This window comes from Pithys albifrons, chromosome 4 (assembly GCF_047495875.1).
Source record: "Pithys albifrons albifrons isolate INPA30051 chromosome 4, PitAlb_v1, whole genome shotgun sequence".
Taxonomy (NCBI): Eukaryota; Metazoa; Chordata; class Aves; order Passeriformes; family Thamnophilidae; genus Pithys; species Pithys albifrons.
This window is the reverse complement of record NC_092461.1, coordinates 64,773,231-64,788,401: the sequence shown is the minus strand read 5'-3', so window position 1 is coordinate 64,788,401 and position 15,171 is coordinate 64,773,231. Positions and strand designations below refer to the sequence as shown.

The 15,171-nt window shown below is 38.8% G+C and overlaps 1 protein-coding gene across 2 annotated transcripts in view; it reads right to left on the bottom strand.

Annotated features, from left to right (window-relative positions):
- Window positions 1-968: 968 nt before the first annotated feature.
- The window catches only part of CYP7B1 (cytochrome P450 family 7 subfamily B member 1), a 125,693-nt gene continuing 111,490 nt past the window's right edge, over window positions 969-15,171 (bottom strand). For both annotated transcript variants that reach the window (XM_071554447.1, XM_071554448.1), the window contains exons 4-6: window positions 14,533-14,739; window positions 8,322-8,500; window positions 969-4,374 (exon numbers count right to left, since the gene is read on the bottom strand). In XM_071554447.1, coding sequence (XP_071410548.1) covers window positions 4,078-4,374; window positions 8,322-8,500; window positions 14,533-14,739 — 683 coding nt within the window. In that variant the 3' untranslated portion in view covers window positions 969-4,077. The remainder of the gene's footprint in view (window positions 4,375-8,321; window positions 8,501-14,532; window positions 14,740-15,171) is intronic.

Below are 15,171 nucleotides of genomic sequence, written 5' to 3'. Positions count from 1 at the left end.
CACAAATTAAGCATATGTCATGGATAAATTAATGTCTTGAATACTTTTAAAATACAGTACAAAGCAACTAATGTCAACCCAGTATCTAGTATCAAATCAAATATTAGATAAAATACAGTGTTAAGAAATCCCAGTAATTCCTCCCTGACAAGTTACCTTTCAGACCATCATGGAAAGCTCACTCAGAAATGTGTTCCTTAAGAGATCTCAAACAACACCACGTTTTAGTTTATAAACTTCAGTAACTTCTAATATAGCCTGGAGTTAAAACAACTGCAGTAACACACACATTTATCAAACTCAGAAAAATGCTGCAGGTCTGTTTTCTCTATGATGTATCTTTAACAACTCTTGCAGACATACCTGACAAGAATTTCTGCATGAAGGAATGAAGAAACATTGATGTCTTTAGGGTACAACCTTCACAATAAAGACCTACTTGTAGAATTCAGTAGCTACAGTGATACCTAGAAAAGTCGAGTTGTGCTTTGCTGGCGCAGTGCTGTATATCATAACAATTTCATTCATTTTCCCATTTAAAATGAATGATCTGAGAAGACAGAATATTTTACATTAGGTAGTACATCTTGTACTACAGAGAGGTTTGTAAAGGAAAAAGCCTAGGAGCTGTATTTAGGAATAACTAGTGGATTGCAGATCTTTATTCTAATTTTAATACTGTCCTAGGAATGTCAGATGTACCACTTTTTTTTTCTTCACCTAATGAGAACTGGCTTATGTTTCATGGGGAGATTAAAAACAGACTTGATCATTTCCTAAATTCAAAAGAGTTGTGTTATGCCAGTGCCTAATTAAAGGTTTATTTTTTTTCCTTACAGAAATATCTTTCAAGGTCAAGTAACAGAAAAATGCACTATGTTGAAACAATAATTAAAAAGTCAATGCAATAGTTGTGAATCTGTGAGAAAAGTGTAAACATAAGCTGGAAAAAATATCATGGACAATCATTCAGTATTAAAATAGATATATTCTTTTTATTGTGTCCTTGAAATACAAAATTCATTTAAGATGTTAGATTACTAAAATAATGTAGTTTCAATTTTCTTGTTCAGAAATTCACAATATACCTAGGTTAATCTAAGATCCTCAATGATGAATATTAACTGTTAAAGTAGAACCTAACTGTTGTTCATCTATATACAAAATGTCAGTTTGCAGAATTAAGAGCACTTCACAATCTTTCGAATGACAGAAAGTTCAATAATGACAAAATAAAAGATCATGTATAATTCTACATGAGAAATTCACAGATCAGCAATTATTCATAAAAATAGCAGTGCCAAAAATAGTGACATGCAAGTGGCTTAAAAGCATAAACTAAAGAACAACTCTTACATGGTTTTATGTTGGTACATTAGGACATATTGTCAGAGATATGAAAGTCTAATGTACAAGCAGATCCACATATATTAGATAGTTTTTTAGGTAATGGAACATTTAAAGTTTACAATAGCTTATAGCAGTACTGAGTGACAGCATGAAAATGGAGGACATACAATCTGTAAATGACAATACGAATAATAATTAAAAGATTACATTTTAGCACTTTCATTAGTTCATGATAAATTAACTTTTCTTCTTCAGTGTTACATAGGGCTGTATTGATTATCCCAGCAGAACACTGGCCTCTCGTGCAGTGCAGAGAGTGCTCTCCAACTCTGATGCAAGGCCTCCAGAAGCCTTCATGGAGGTTTCCTGCAACTCCTGGAAAAGATTCTCTCTTTTTTTTTTTTTAAATGGAGCATAGCCTATAGATTTAATTTGCTATTTTGGAGACAATCTATTTCTTCTTTTTATTTCTAACTAGACATTACACCAATTGATCAGCAATTAATGTGAAACTACTAATGATTTGCATGTACTTTTGGCACAGTCCTATTATGCCCTATCAAATTATGCAGCAGCCAGCGACATTTGAATTCAAAATCCTAAAAATAGAACTCAATTATAAAAAAGAGTCTTCTGTTTAAAACAAATATCCACTGTTATTTTCGCAGTTGCTTCAGGTTTGTTTTAAAGTTGGATGCCAAAGAAAGATTCATCATAACTGTGGCATGAGACATTTTACAGCTTACATTTAAGCAATAATGGAATACAGTCAACAGTGTAATGGTATCAGCATTTCCTCTCTCAATAAACTAGGCTCTAATGACCAAACTCGATTGTGAGCTACAGCTGAGTACAGAATAGCTTCTACAGAGTAACCACAGGAGTAAGTAACCTGAGTACAAGAATCTCTCCACAAAAACAATTTTATTCCGTGGCACAAAGCAATAATCAGCTTTTGCTGGTGATTAAATGTTGAAGCAAAGTAAAGCATTTAATCAACTGCAAAGCCCATTTAATGTAAGTGTACTCCAAACTTGTAGACATTATTGATACTATATATGAATAGAAAATGTTTACCCAATTAACCCACAAAACCACAATTTTCTCCTTGGAGGACTTGGAATGCGGCTGTGCCAATCTCTGAAAGCCTTTCTACAGATGCCGATTTAGGGTATGTGCTTTACATGAGTAACTGAACAGGCTTCTACAGAAATAATTATAAATAATTCTAATCCTTAGTATGTAGGTAGCAGTTTTCATCCATAGGCCATCAAGTCCTTAAGAGATGAGTAAAATTTCTGATTTTGAAAGACTTACGATGGCACAGCCTAAAGAGAAATGTTTTCTGGGAACACAAGGCAAGGTCCACAGACATGGCTATTCTCCCATCACAATTATCATCTTGGCAGATTGAGACTGGACAGCAACGAGAATACTCATCAGTCTCTAAAGTGATGGCTGGGAAGAGAGGCAGGTCTAAAATCTCAGATCCTGTGCACCAGGAGAGTAATTTTTGAAACAAGAGCTGGTCAACCAGTGAAGCAGGTTGGGCAGACAGTATACAGACAACTCCTGTGACTGCCCAGAGTTTTCACTCGCTCAAATTTTGGCCCCAAGGAAGAGCCTACTTTCCAGTTTGCAGATGGACAAGTCTGTTTCCAAACACAAGTCACACTACTCTGCCTAAGCATACTTAGGCACAGTCAAACACACTTAAAAAGTAGTTTTAGATACTACACTTGCCCTTGAAGCCCTCTTCTTTTGCTTTTTTGGAGAAATGAACAAATCTAAGAAACGGTCAAAATAAATGCACAAACATGTTACTAAAAAAACACAGTGAGACAAGCAGAAGGTAATTTTTGAGATGATAGAATAATTTCAAAAAGGCTCATGTGTTTTCTTCCTGAAGAATATACCTTTTTTTGGCCCCAAAGCCAAAATAGACAATTTAGCTTTGAGCCAGAGCTATTAAAAATCAACAGAACTTCCCCTCTGACTTTTAATGTCTGCATGAAAAAATCACATATTTTAATATTTTTGCATTGTACACACATATACACACACACAAATAGTAAGGGAAGCAAAGCATTCAACCTCAGTACATAAAACTGAAGTCAGAAATGTGTTGCCAGTAAGACATTTTTGCAGATCATAACCCCCATGCCATACAACTTCCATCACATCTTCCAAATATGGGCTAAGACTCTCAAGACCATGAAGGGAATAGAGCAAATAAAAAGTTAGAATAATCACTAGAAATTAAGTTCCCTCTTTCTTGCTATTATGCTTCCTTGAGCAGATGCTGAGATTCCACCAGATGATCAGTGTATGGGACTTCCCAGTCTAACAAGTGTGAACCCCCGTGACAGAGGGCTGCTAAGTCTGATTCCTATATAAATGGCCTGGATTCAGCTTGCTGTTATCCTCCCTGTAAATCTTGCTCATCTCATGGCCAAGAGTGTGGGTATCCATCTTGTAGGGATGCAGGACTATTTACCTGGCCAAACTCTTGTCATCTCACCTCACTTCTCACAACTCAGCCAGGATACATTGAGGTTGCAGGTCCCTGCATCTTACATCTACCTCCAGCCCAATGGCTTTTCTCCTTAGAAACAAAGAGGAAGGAGGTAAATGCAGAGAGGGAAAAGCAAATGTTTCAAAAAATATAAAGCTGAGTGATGAAACAGAGCAAACATGGAGATTAGTAGAAGGCATATAGGCAGCTGTTCAATTTCTTAAGGACCTTAGCTTGTAACGAAAGGCAATATCAATGTCTGGCAGGAGGATACCAAGGCCCATACGACTGTTGTCAAGTCTGACAGCTTTGTTTTCTGCTAGTTCTACATCAAAATGAGATAATAGTATGAAAAGGAACATCTTCATCTCATTCATTGCGAGGAACCTCCCTGGACACATGCTGATCCCAGAGCCAAAGGGCATTAGGAAATACTTCAGTTTTCTTCCTGCTTTGTAGAAGGTGGTTTTCTTCTTGCCATTCTCTATGTATCGATCGAACTTATACTCCTGAAAATAAAAGAGAGAGACGGCGTGATATCTAACAAGGCAGTTACATGAGCTGCTTTCTTTGCACAATGGTAACGTCTATGAAACCCAGAAAATAAGATAAAGAGGAAGACAAGGAGCTGACAGCTTCTTCTTTTTAGTTGGTTCCCTCAAGTTTCATTAACTCACATTATCTTCCTTGCAAAGAACACTCCTTAAATCCACTTACTTAGCTTATCCCTTTTACATCAAGCTCCTTCAACTTCTACATCTCATCCACTAAGTGTCTGGCCTATATTGATTGTAATTAGATTTTGACTGCTTTGTAGCAGGGACAATGAACCTTAGTGGAAGGACAATTTTCTTGTAAAGCATCATACGCACTCAGTGTGGTACATACATCATGAATGGGGATAATCTGACAAATTCTGCAAATGCCTATGAATAAATTAATGCATCACACCGATCTTGCTCTTGCAAGCTAGAGCAAAATCCATCCTTCTTTTGAACCTAGTGGTGCAGATTATTTGAAAATCAGATCTGAAGCTTTGCAGTCAATTTTCATTTCAGTTGGAGATGGTTGCTGCTTAATTTGCCACATCTTACCTTCAGATGTTTTGCTGCAGAAGCTGTGAGCAAAGCAAGACAATTGCCAGTGACTGACCACTACAAATTAAGTTTTGAGGTTGTACTTGTAACATACATCCCGTAAATTGAGCATCTTTCTGACTATTCTCCAGTAGCAGGATCCCTGTGTAGAGATAATTCATGTTTTTGAATGAAGGAGATCTGGCATCCTCACTCAGTCAATGGCAAATTAACCCCTTACAAAACCCTTCTGCATGCTTTGAATAAAAATGACAGACACTTCTTGCTTATGGTCACTCATTAGCATTTGTCCTGCTTTGCATGCATCTGCTATAGTAGCAGCCATTTGGAGCTGGCTGGGAACAAGTCAGTTAGACAGAAATGGACCTCAACTGATTAAAAAACCTACAGCACCATTAAAAATACACTGATACTAATCTACCCATTAGATTAAAGGCTCTGAAGAACATGCATTGTGGGTCTTGCTGTTGAGAAAAAACAGTGTCAGGGGAGGTGGTCTATGAGAAAGGGAAAAGGTACAAGGTGCACTTGAGGGGATGTAACTTTGGGTGCTGAAGAACAGGAGATTGCTTCTCTAAATGGCAGAGGCTTGGATTTTTCAAAGGTAAAGGTCATTCTATGCCTGCTTCCACAGAGAAGTATTTCTTTTCAATCTCTTTGAACACCCAAGCCAAAAGGAAGCATGCCTTTACTTCTTCCCCTGGGAAGTTATTGCTTCAGCTGAAGTAATACAGTAACAAATGAAAGCTCAGAATAACAACAAGATTCACATCCTGAAATCTAAATCCTACTGGTCAAAAATAGCACCACTAAAATATGAACTGCAATAGCTTAAAAACCCAACCCAACCCAGAGCTCTTCATTTTGTTCAGACATTTCCACAAGGTTTACTCCTGGTGTCTGGTGCAATTAAGAACTGTGGTATTGAACACATAGACACAGTGTGTCAAACCTTATGCTTTCTTTGTCATAGTAAGAGCATTTCGCAATTGCTTTTCACAAAAAATAAATTGGTGTCTAAGGAATTGGGAAAGCAGAAAACAAGTGCAAGACAGGAATGTAGGCAATGACAGTGACTCAGGTTCGTGCTGTTGAAAGCCCCTTGAGTTGTGTGGTGTTCACTTGCTAAATAAAGACTAATTTCTGACAATGAAGGAACTTTCAGCCATGCACAAGGTCTCCTAGAAGACGCAGGGTGGCTGAAGGCAAGGAAAAGTGAAGACAGTGAGCATAAAGAGGGCATGAAGTTGTGTGTGGACTGTCTGCTAAGAGTATTACGAAAACTGAGCAATCTCCTGTGACTGATATTAGTCTCTCTTTGTCACAACTTGTATTTAGCTTTGATTGGAAAGCCACTGTGTAGGGTTTGCTGCAGGGTTTCCTGATATTTCACTCAATGGGTTTTGCAGAGGTCATTTATTGAGCTCTATAACTAGCTGAGTTAGGATTTAGGGGTTCACCTATCCACTTTATAGAAAACTGACTCATTTATTTGGGCTTTAATGAGTGGAGAAAGAGGTCACCAGTATATGCTTACACTTACACAATATGGTGCCAAAGCAGAAGATGGCTTGAACTTAAATTTATGTATCCAGGAGAAAAGAACTGCTACAAAATTATCTCGTCAAGCTGCCTGTTTTCCCAGGAAAAGTTTTCCCTAAATACATGACAAGCTCAAGACTGCACCTTTCAAAAAATTCATTCTCCATTTCTATCTGATCCTCAGTAGTTATTGTTGAAAGCACACTGCATATTTTAAGAACCAAACAGAACAGTGATTTCCCCACTTTTCGAGAGGGCCCATGTGCTGAAATCAATGTACTGCAATGTGTGGATTGCTCATTCACTATCAAAAAGATAAAATATATGAACTAAAGCTGTACTGTGAAAGCTGAGCAGAGCTGCTACTAAGCAGATATATTCAAGCAATGGAAATATGGTAATATATTCCGGCAATTATTGGATAAGGGAGGGGATCAGTTTCCGCACTGATGCTTTTGGTCTAGGACCTAAACAAACAGATGGACTTCCGACATATCAATAATGTTCTCCAAAATAAAGTGTTAAGAATAAAAGAAAAAAAGCTTATTTGATAGCCGCTATCTGTACTTTTTAAGGATAAAAATATTAAACAGCTATTTGCCAATAGATGGATTATTTTTAAAACCCTAATTTTCTCAGCAGGCTTTATCTTCATTTTTGGAGTTGGGACAGCCAGTAGAGCCCTCCTGGATGTAAGTTTTATTTTCATAGCTCCAATGCTCATCCCAGTGGCTATACCTTACTCCTGTTGACTCCAACATGCTCCACACCTCCTCTCACTGAGGCTGGCAGGGTTCCGACACAGTGAGATGCTGTTCCGCACTAACCAGACACTTGGATCTCATCTTCTCTGCAACCTGACATCTTTAAATTCCTAAAAGGGAGAGCCTCAAGGAGTAATGTCTCTAACATGGGCTTTCTATAAACATGTAAAATAAACCAGTTCCCTTCTTCTTTGGCTGAAATGCCAAGGATGAAAATCAGCATGGGAGACATCCATTTGCTTAGGAAACTAGGGGTGAGGAATGGATCAGATAAAAATTCTTTTCTCTGAGGCAGAAGAGCCATTGAAGACCTTCAGCGTGCACCATTGCTTTTCCTTGCTCTTCCTCTGTGGCACCCTGGGCTGAGGACAGCAATCTGGGGCACAACCAAGCCGAGAGGACTGTTCAATTTGCATGCAGGTGGTGAACTTCTGAAGCCATATTAAGGCTGAGGCAGGGTGGATTAATTTCGAGTCTTTGATACTCATTAACTCGAGCGTCAGAGAAAAATAGAAGGAGATGACACAATTACCCTCCGAGCTTCTCTGCAGAGCAACAGCTTTACAGTCTCAAGTTCACAACACTCTAATTGATCAAGAAGGGGTGCATTCCTACTAAGGGAGGTGAAAAAGCATAAGGCTCAAGTAAGACACTGCTATTATAGAGCTTCAGAGACTCAATGATGCTTTGCGAGCACTTAGCTAAATGACCCACATTATTTGCTATTTAAACCACCTTCTATTATTCAGCCCTCCTTGGGTATCAAATGATCCACCGCCAAACAAAGCCCACATTTAGCCTAAAGTTTATGGTAGTCAATGTGCAATTGTCAATTCCTTTGAAAGCAGTCGCAGTCAGTCTCATCACCATATTTCTCTCTTCAGGTCATGAATCCTTTGACCTGTAGGGCTGTAGAAAATACATCTGAAAATAGGAAGATTTGTTCCACAAGAAGGAACAGCAGTAAAAAAAAACAACAACCCACAGATCGCAAAGGGCTTGGCTGCTTCGATGTGCCTGGAGTAGGAAGAGTAGCACCAGCTGAATGTTTACCTTAGGATCTTCATAGACCTCAGGGTCCATGTGCAAAATCTGCGGGTAAAGGGCTATCCAGTCTCCTTTTCTCAAAACGACTTCTTGATTCCCTTCAAGCTTAAGAACAAAATCCTCCTGGCTGATGCGGATGTTCATGGAAGACGAGCACATTCTTAAACTCTCGTTTAAGGCACTCTCTGCGATTAAACAAAAGCGGGGGGGAAGCATCAGAAATATGGGAGATGACTGGAAGTTATACACGGCTACAGCTGCTGAATCTCGACGGGTTTAGTAGGGCAGACTAAAGGAAAAAAAGGAAAAACAACATATAAACCAAATCAAACATAAAGCAGAGACCAGGGGGAGGCAATAAACACCCCCGCAGGCTTGGGGTGGGGCAGCCGAGATTCTGAACCTCCCGATGTGATTCTCACTGATGGTGCTGAGAAATCCTGTCGGCTGTAAGCAGCACCACGTTTTGGGTGGGAAGTCATTATTCAGGCATCACGTTGAAAACAATGCAATCAAAAGGTATGAACGCTTTATGCATTTACATCTATTTTGGAGGTTGCAAGCAAATACCAGCAGAAGCATCCGTGGAGCTGTTTAGCTTGCTTTTCAAAAGCTGTTGGATGCAATGGCAGGACTATATGTTAGAAAGATCATTCAGCTTGTTAATTCTGCAGTCATTCTGAGAATTTTTAAATGTACTTTCTTTTCAATGCACAATGCTGCCAAATGATAGTGACTGTTATGGTCAGAGTGAATGAAAGCAATTCATTATTGGCCTGGCAATTTTAAAAGAGAAAGACACTTCTAATCGAGCAAAAGGAAACAAAACATAGTCCTTTCAGGTTTGGGGAGAGCAAGATTTCTGTCTCCACCGTCACATCCTGGAAGGCTCCAGAAGCTGAATGTCCTTGCTTTCCCAGTGGCCTTCACCTTTTGCTCCTAGCACGACAGATTTTATGGCTAATTTCCGGCAATTTATCCTGGCAGTTTGAGGAGGAATTCCTTTGGGAATAATATGCATAATTTGCATAAATCATTCTGATAGCATGTATATCAGCATGTAGCTCCTGTCTAGGGCTGCATCTCTCACTTTATAATCAAAACTGACTATTTTTCTACCAGTGTGTACAGGCACTGTTATATGTGACTTGATTCCTTCTAATCATTAGTGTGAAAAATAGCCCAAAATAGGGTTTTATGTGCACGTAATAATCCATTTGTATCTGCATTTATGTTTTGTGATATAAAATATGCCTTCTCTAAGTGTTCACCAAGGCACTGCAATTGCTGCACCCAAAAGGTTAGTTTATTAGAGACAGTAGCTACCCAGTGTAGATGCCTCTGAAAAAAATAATAACAAACGTTCTTTCACTAAAAATTAAATCTGGTGCAGCATGCATAGCAAATAAAGTGGCCCTGGATGCTTTCTTGCAGGAGGTTTTTCCTTAAGCATGCATTTGTCTAAAGAAATGAGGCTGCGGTCAGCTTTGTGTGGGCAGCACTGTGATTCAATGTGACGTACAGTGAGTCTGTGCATATTCTTTTGGACTGCCTTCGTTACTATAATCAGGCAGAGTCAAATCGGCTTGTTGGTGACGAAGCCAGGAAAGAACCCTGGTTCCAGAAGATGGCCTCTACTGCGGATAGCCACAAGGCACCTGACACGATAGATTTCAACTGGCAGCGCTCTGGCAACAAAACTTTACGCGGTACAAAGAAAGGGTCCAGTTGCCGCTCCAGACTGCCTTCAACCTGCAGAAAACGAAGCTGGTAACCTCATGCTGGTCCACCCTTTGGGAATGGTGGTGACATACGTAGTAACAGCAGAAATGAAATGAGGGAGAGGGAAGGAGAGAAAAAAGAGAGAAATAATTATTAAAATGTTGCTGCGAAGTAGCAGGTTTATGTTTAACCGCCCAAGTGATGCGGTCACATCCTATCGGTGGACATTCTCTCAGAAAGCACAGCAGTCCCTGCCTGCTGCTGGATCCCAAATGACAATTGGGCAGCATATCTTATGCAGAAGTTAATCACAATAATGGAGCACAAAGTGTGGCTTAGCGGTCAGATCGTAAATGACAAATCTGTTTTACCTTCCAGTACCAGTTATGTGTGGAAGGCGAGCTTGGCTCTTGCTCTGAGCGATCATGCCGATAATCATTAGATGACAAAAGTAATGAGTCACATTATGATCAACAAAGGAGAATGGAGCTTATATGGCTTTGCAGGCTGACATTAAAAAAATAGACAGTCAGCTTTCCACAAATTCTGGAGCTATACATTGAGAGGAATGACAACTGCACAATAAAACTGCAGCCTTTACTTGCAGTTGTCATAGTTCAGCAGACACCAGCCATCGCCACTGACAGACCAGCTGGGTAGCTTGGGAGGCCTTCCATTCTGCACCGTGAGGTACAGTAAATTATCCAGCATGGTAGAGTAACATCTGTTTCTGTGCTTGTGCCGAACAAACAAGGCAATTTAAAGCATACCAAGGGATAACCAAGCAGCAAATGAACATGACCCTCATTTTTTTCCCCCCTTCTTACACACATGAGATGCTAAACTTCACTGTGTGAGTGCTACATAAAGAAGCCAGGCTGTTGTTTGATAAGGTGTTGTCAGAGAGATTTTACATATTTTCTAGAGAGAGAGAGAGGAAAAAAAAAGAGAGTTATCTCTCATAGTATTGTTATTCTTAGAATCCTCCCACATCTCTCTTCGTTTCTCTTATACTAAAGCTAGCACTCAGCTTCCAATTCATTCTAGACTTTTTTTTTAAAAAAGCTGTTTCAATATACTTATAAATATTCAGTCTTTAAACCCTAATTTGCTATACTTAGTTCACATGCCTTCAAGCATTTGTCTTCCAATTTCCACTGAATAAATGCGTACTAATGAGAAATAGAGCAAGCTGCTGAGGCAAAGCTGGGTGACTTGAGCCTGGCCTGCCACCAGCTTGTGATAGGCAGGCAAATTGAGTTAAAATGAAAAGTCTTGTCAGCTGAAATACAACATGGTAGCCAAACAGCAAGCTGTCAATCATCCAGCCAAAACAAGGGACTGCAGGTAATAAAAGGTCATTGCGAATCATAAGTGCATTTGGCTTTCGTAGGCAAGTTAATTTTAATTAAACATGATCTCTATCTGTAAATGTTTTATAAAACTTATTGTGCAATAATGGATTGTTAATTTTATACTAACACATAGCAGTGCCATAATTATTAGAGTGTATTGTAGAAAAATAGCTATTAAGTATGCAAATATTTGGGGGGGTCATTTACCCACAGGCATCATGGTGTGCCAACACAAACGATAATCTGAAACAAGTACATTTGCATCTTACTAAGAACTAAATGGTACTGCCCAGCCCATTCCAGGAAAATATATTTATTTATTTCAATCCAACCAAGGACTTTAATGCTTAGCATTTGTGTTAAGAATATGCACTCTGTATTAGCTGCCTTTGGATTTCTATCCCTTCTCATGTACAAAACAATTTTTCAAGCTGTGCTTTTTTCGCAGGAAATATCTGGGATTCAGCAATGACCTGGGGCAAGAACACTTCACCATATAAATGAATGGACTAATATTAAACAAACGAACTGACTAAACATGCCTAGCATTAAACATGCACTAAGTATATCTCTGCTTTATCCCTGGCATTTCCATTATAACCATTTTAACTCACAGACCATTCTATTGTGTCCTTTGCTGTGTTACAGCTCTGTTGTGAGCCATAATGACTAATAATGTATGTTACTGTGCGCACACAAATACACATGTTTGGGTTTTGGGACTGTATTGTCTTATGTACACAATACAAGGTGTGCTTCCCCAGAAATACCATCAGACAAAGATAATCAGGGCCAAAATTTGCTAGTTTTGTTTTGGGTTGAAAGTGGTTTGGTTTTTGGTTTTGTTTTTTTTTTAAATAAAAAAATCATGTATCTGTGATTGAATGTAGGAATAAATCAGGTCACGTTGTTCCCTAGACCCAAATAATCTGACCATAATAACAACACTATTCCTGAAAAAGACTTTTAGCAATTCATGCTTGTTCTCCATAGAATGAGGAATCAAAAAAAAAGGCTCTTGTTACAGTAGACCAAAAAGAGAACAGAGAATCAGAACACTTAAAACAGGAGAATGAGATGACAAGGTGATGAACATGCAAGAATCCCACCTGGTCTGTCTTACTTAAGAGCAGCCACACAAATCTCAGTTTCCTACACCCCAGGTTGCCACAGGGAGAGAAGGAAGACAAAAAGCTCAGCCTTGGAGGATTGGGGTCAGTGGCCCCAGTCTTCCTGCAAAGGTGGGGGGATTGTTGGTGCACAAGCAATGCAATTTAGGACCTTTGTCCCGCCTACACATTTAACAAGACATCCCTTTCCCCTTTCCACTGAAGCATGACTTTAATTCTCTTATGGTACAGATTTTTTTCCTATATTATTATTTTATAGGACTGTATCCAGCCCTTTATGACTTAAGTGCCAGAAGAATTGAAATCGAGCTTCTGTTCATATCACATTATGTTTAACATGATTATAAAATTTAACAAAAGTGTTACAAGAACACTACAAAGCAGGATGTGGTACTTCCCTCTCAACACATAAATCAAATGCTACCAAGGTACTTCAAGATTTCGAGGAGAAGCAGAGGAATGACAGAGTTAATGTTTTAAACTGTTCATGCCGTTTTGCACCAGATGGGTTTAGTGAATTATATGGTTTTATTTTCCTGATTCCTACACTTCTGGGGAGCCTTTTTGCCCCCTTTTTTCCTTTGCCATTCCCATCTCAGTCTCCAAATACAAACTAAATTCTCATTTGATCTTCTTGATGGTTGGTAGCTTATTTTTTGGTGTATGCTAGCTCTGATGTGAAGCAGATTTACTTGTGTTCTGTAAAAGTACATTAAATGCTTAGAATGTCATGTTATTCATCAGAACTGTCTTTGTCATCCAAAATCTACTTTATTTAAAAAGCATTCTCCATTGGTTAGAAATAAATCTGCATCAAAACAACCATGACTCTAGATGAAGCTAACTTAGTAGACTCATGCTATATAAGATTAATATTAATGCTCTAACATAAAGGAACTGGATAAAACTCAATTTTATATGAAAAGCAAAACAAGTTTGAACACAGATTCTTGAGGACATGCCACATTAGATGGTCCTGGAGAATGGCAGCTATTACTTAGATCCAAACTGGGCACAGAGGCTGCAATACTCCACCACTGTCCCTTGACACAGCTTTAAGAGTGGAATGTCACTTCAGGTCATGACCTAGAGCAAGACATAATGGGCATGTGCTACCAAGACCTATAGACATGAGCTCATTTTGAACAGGGGACCTTTTTTGATATTTAAAAAGAGAGGATTATTGAACCTTTAAAATTCTGTTCAGATGTGGTCTATCCTGCTAACACTATCTGTGGAGACCTTCGGATACTTACCCTAGCTCCTCTCTTGGGCTAAGTTCGCCATTTCTCTTGCCAGTGTCTGTGCACTAGCAAATGAAGTGAAAGCAACAGCTGATGTTATGAAGGCCTACACAGCTCCTGCACCAAACAACTTTCAATGGCCACTGGCAAGCGTCTCCCTCTGAACCCCTGATCCAGAACCGGAAGATGTGCAGCTCCCCTAAAGATCCTTATTTTGAATAAAGGTACTTTTTCAGTACTGAAAACACCATTTGTACTGTGTAAATTGTTATCTTCTTGTATTTCATTTGTAGGCATTGCCCAACAGAAGTCTGCTTTAGAAGTCTTTTTTGTTTAGTTAAAGAGAGAAAGAATGAACCTGCTTGTGGAAAAAAATATATTTTCAGTTTAAATACGCCATCCCACTTTAATTTCAGAAAAGGGTCTTTCTTGGCAGTACCATACAGAAGTATTTGAAATGCATTAACACTTCGGCAGATGCTTAGAATCAAACAACTTAATAGGCATCAACTTTTTTTCAAATAATTGCAAAGCTTCGATTTAGCCTTTTGCATACCTTGCATAGTTAATTACCTAGGCTTTAATGTTTACATGCAATGAGAGTATCTACAGCTATAAACTACATAATTTATAATTGATGTAAATGGCTGTTATTATGTCAATTAGGCAGCTGTGTCCTCCACCTTCTCAGTAAACAGAAATGAGTGATAAACCGAGTTTTCCGGGAGAGCCCCTCTTCTCTTCCTAACAGATAAAAATAAATTACCTAGGTAGACCAGGTTGTCCAATTGTTCTCTGGTGAGGTGGATGTTATATGTGGGCCCTCTCTTTTGACCTGTTGACTGCAGCAAATGGTCAATCTCGTTACGCACCGCTGCAAGAGCTTCTGGGTGCCGCAGAAGATAATACATGGCCCAGAATGTAGCTGGAATCGTGTTTCCCACAGAGGCCCACAGGAAGGCAAAATGATGTGCTGGGAGAAAATAAGTGAAAAGGAAGATTAATAGCGTTTATTACACTGATTAGATTTGCAGTGTGCTAATTAAAAGATGTTAGGACACAGACCCAGCCAAGGATCAGTGAATGCTAATGAGGACCAATAGGCTTCTGAAGTCTAATTTTCTGCTTAATGAGAATAGTTTGAAATGTAATGTCGGGGGGGTGGGGGGATAAGGGGAGGAAACGCAGCTCAGTTATAATCTTTCTCATTATCACCATTAAGTATCTTGTTTTACCACCTCAGCACAAAAAAAAAATCAATTATCATAGAGGGTTGTTTCAGAGTAAAACATTTTATCATTAGCCAATTAGAAAGAACATAAAAAAATTTCAAGGTCGCCATTTTGCCTTTTTATTTCAAAGGTCTATAGTAAATTATTTTATTTTAGACAAGCAATCATTCATA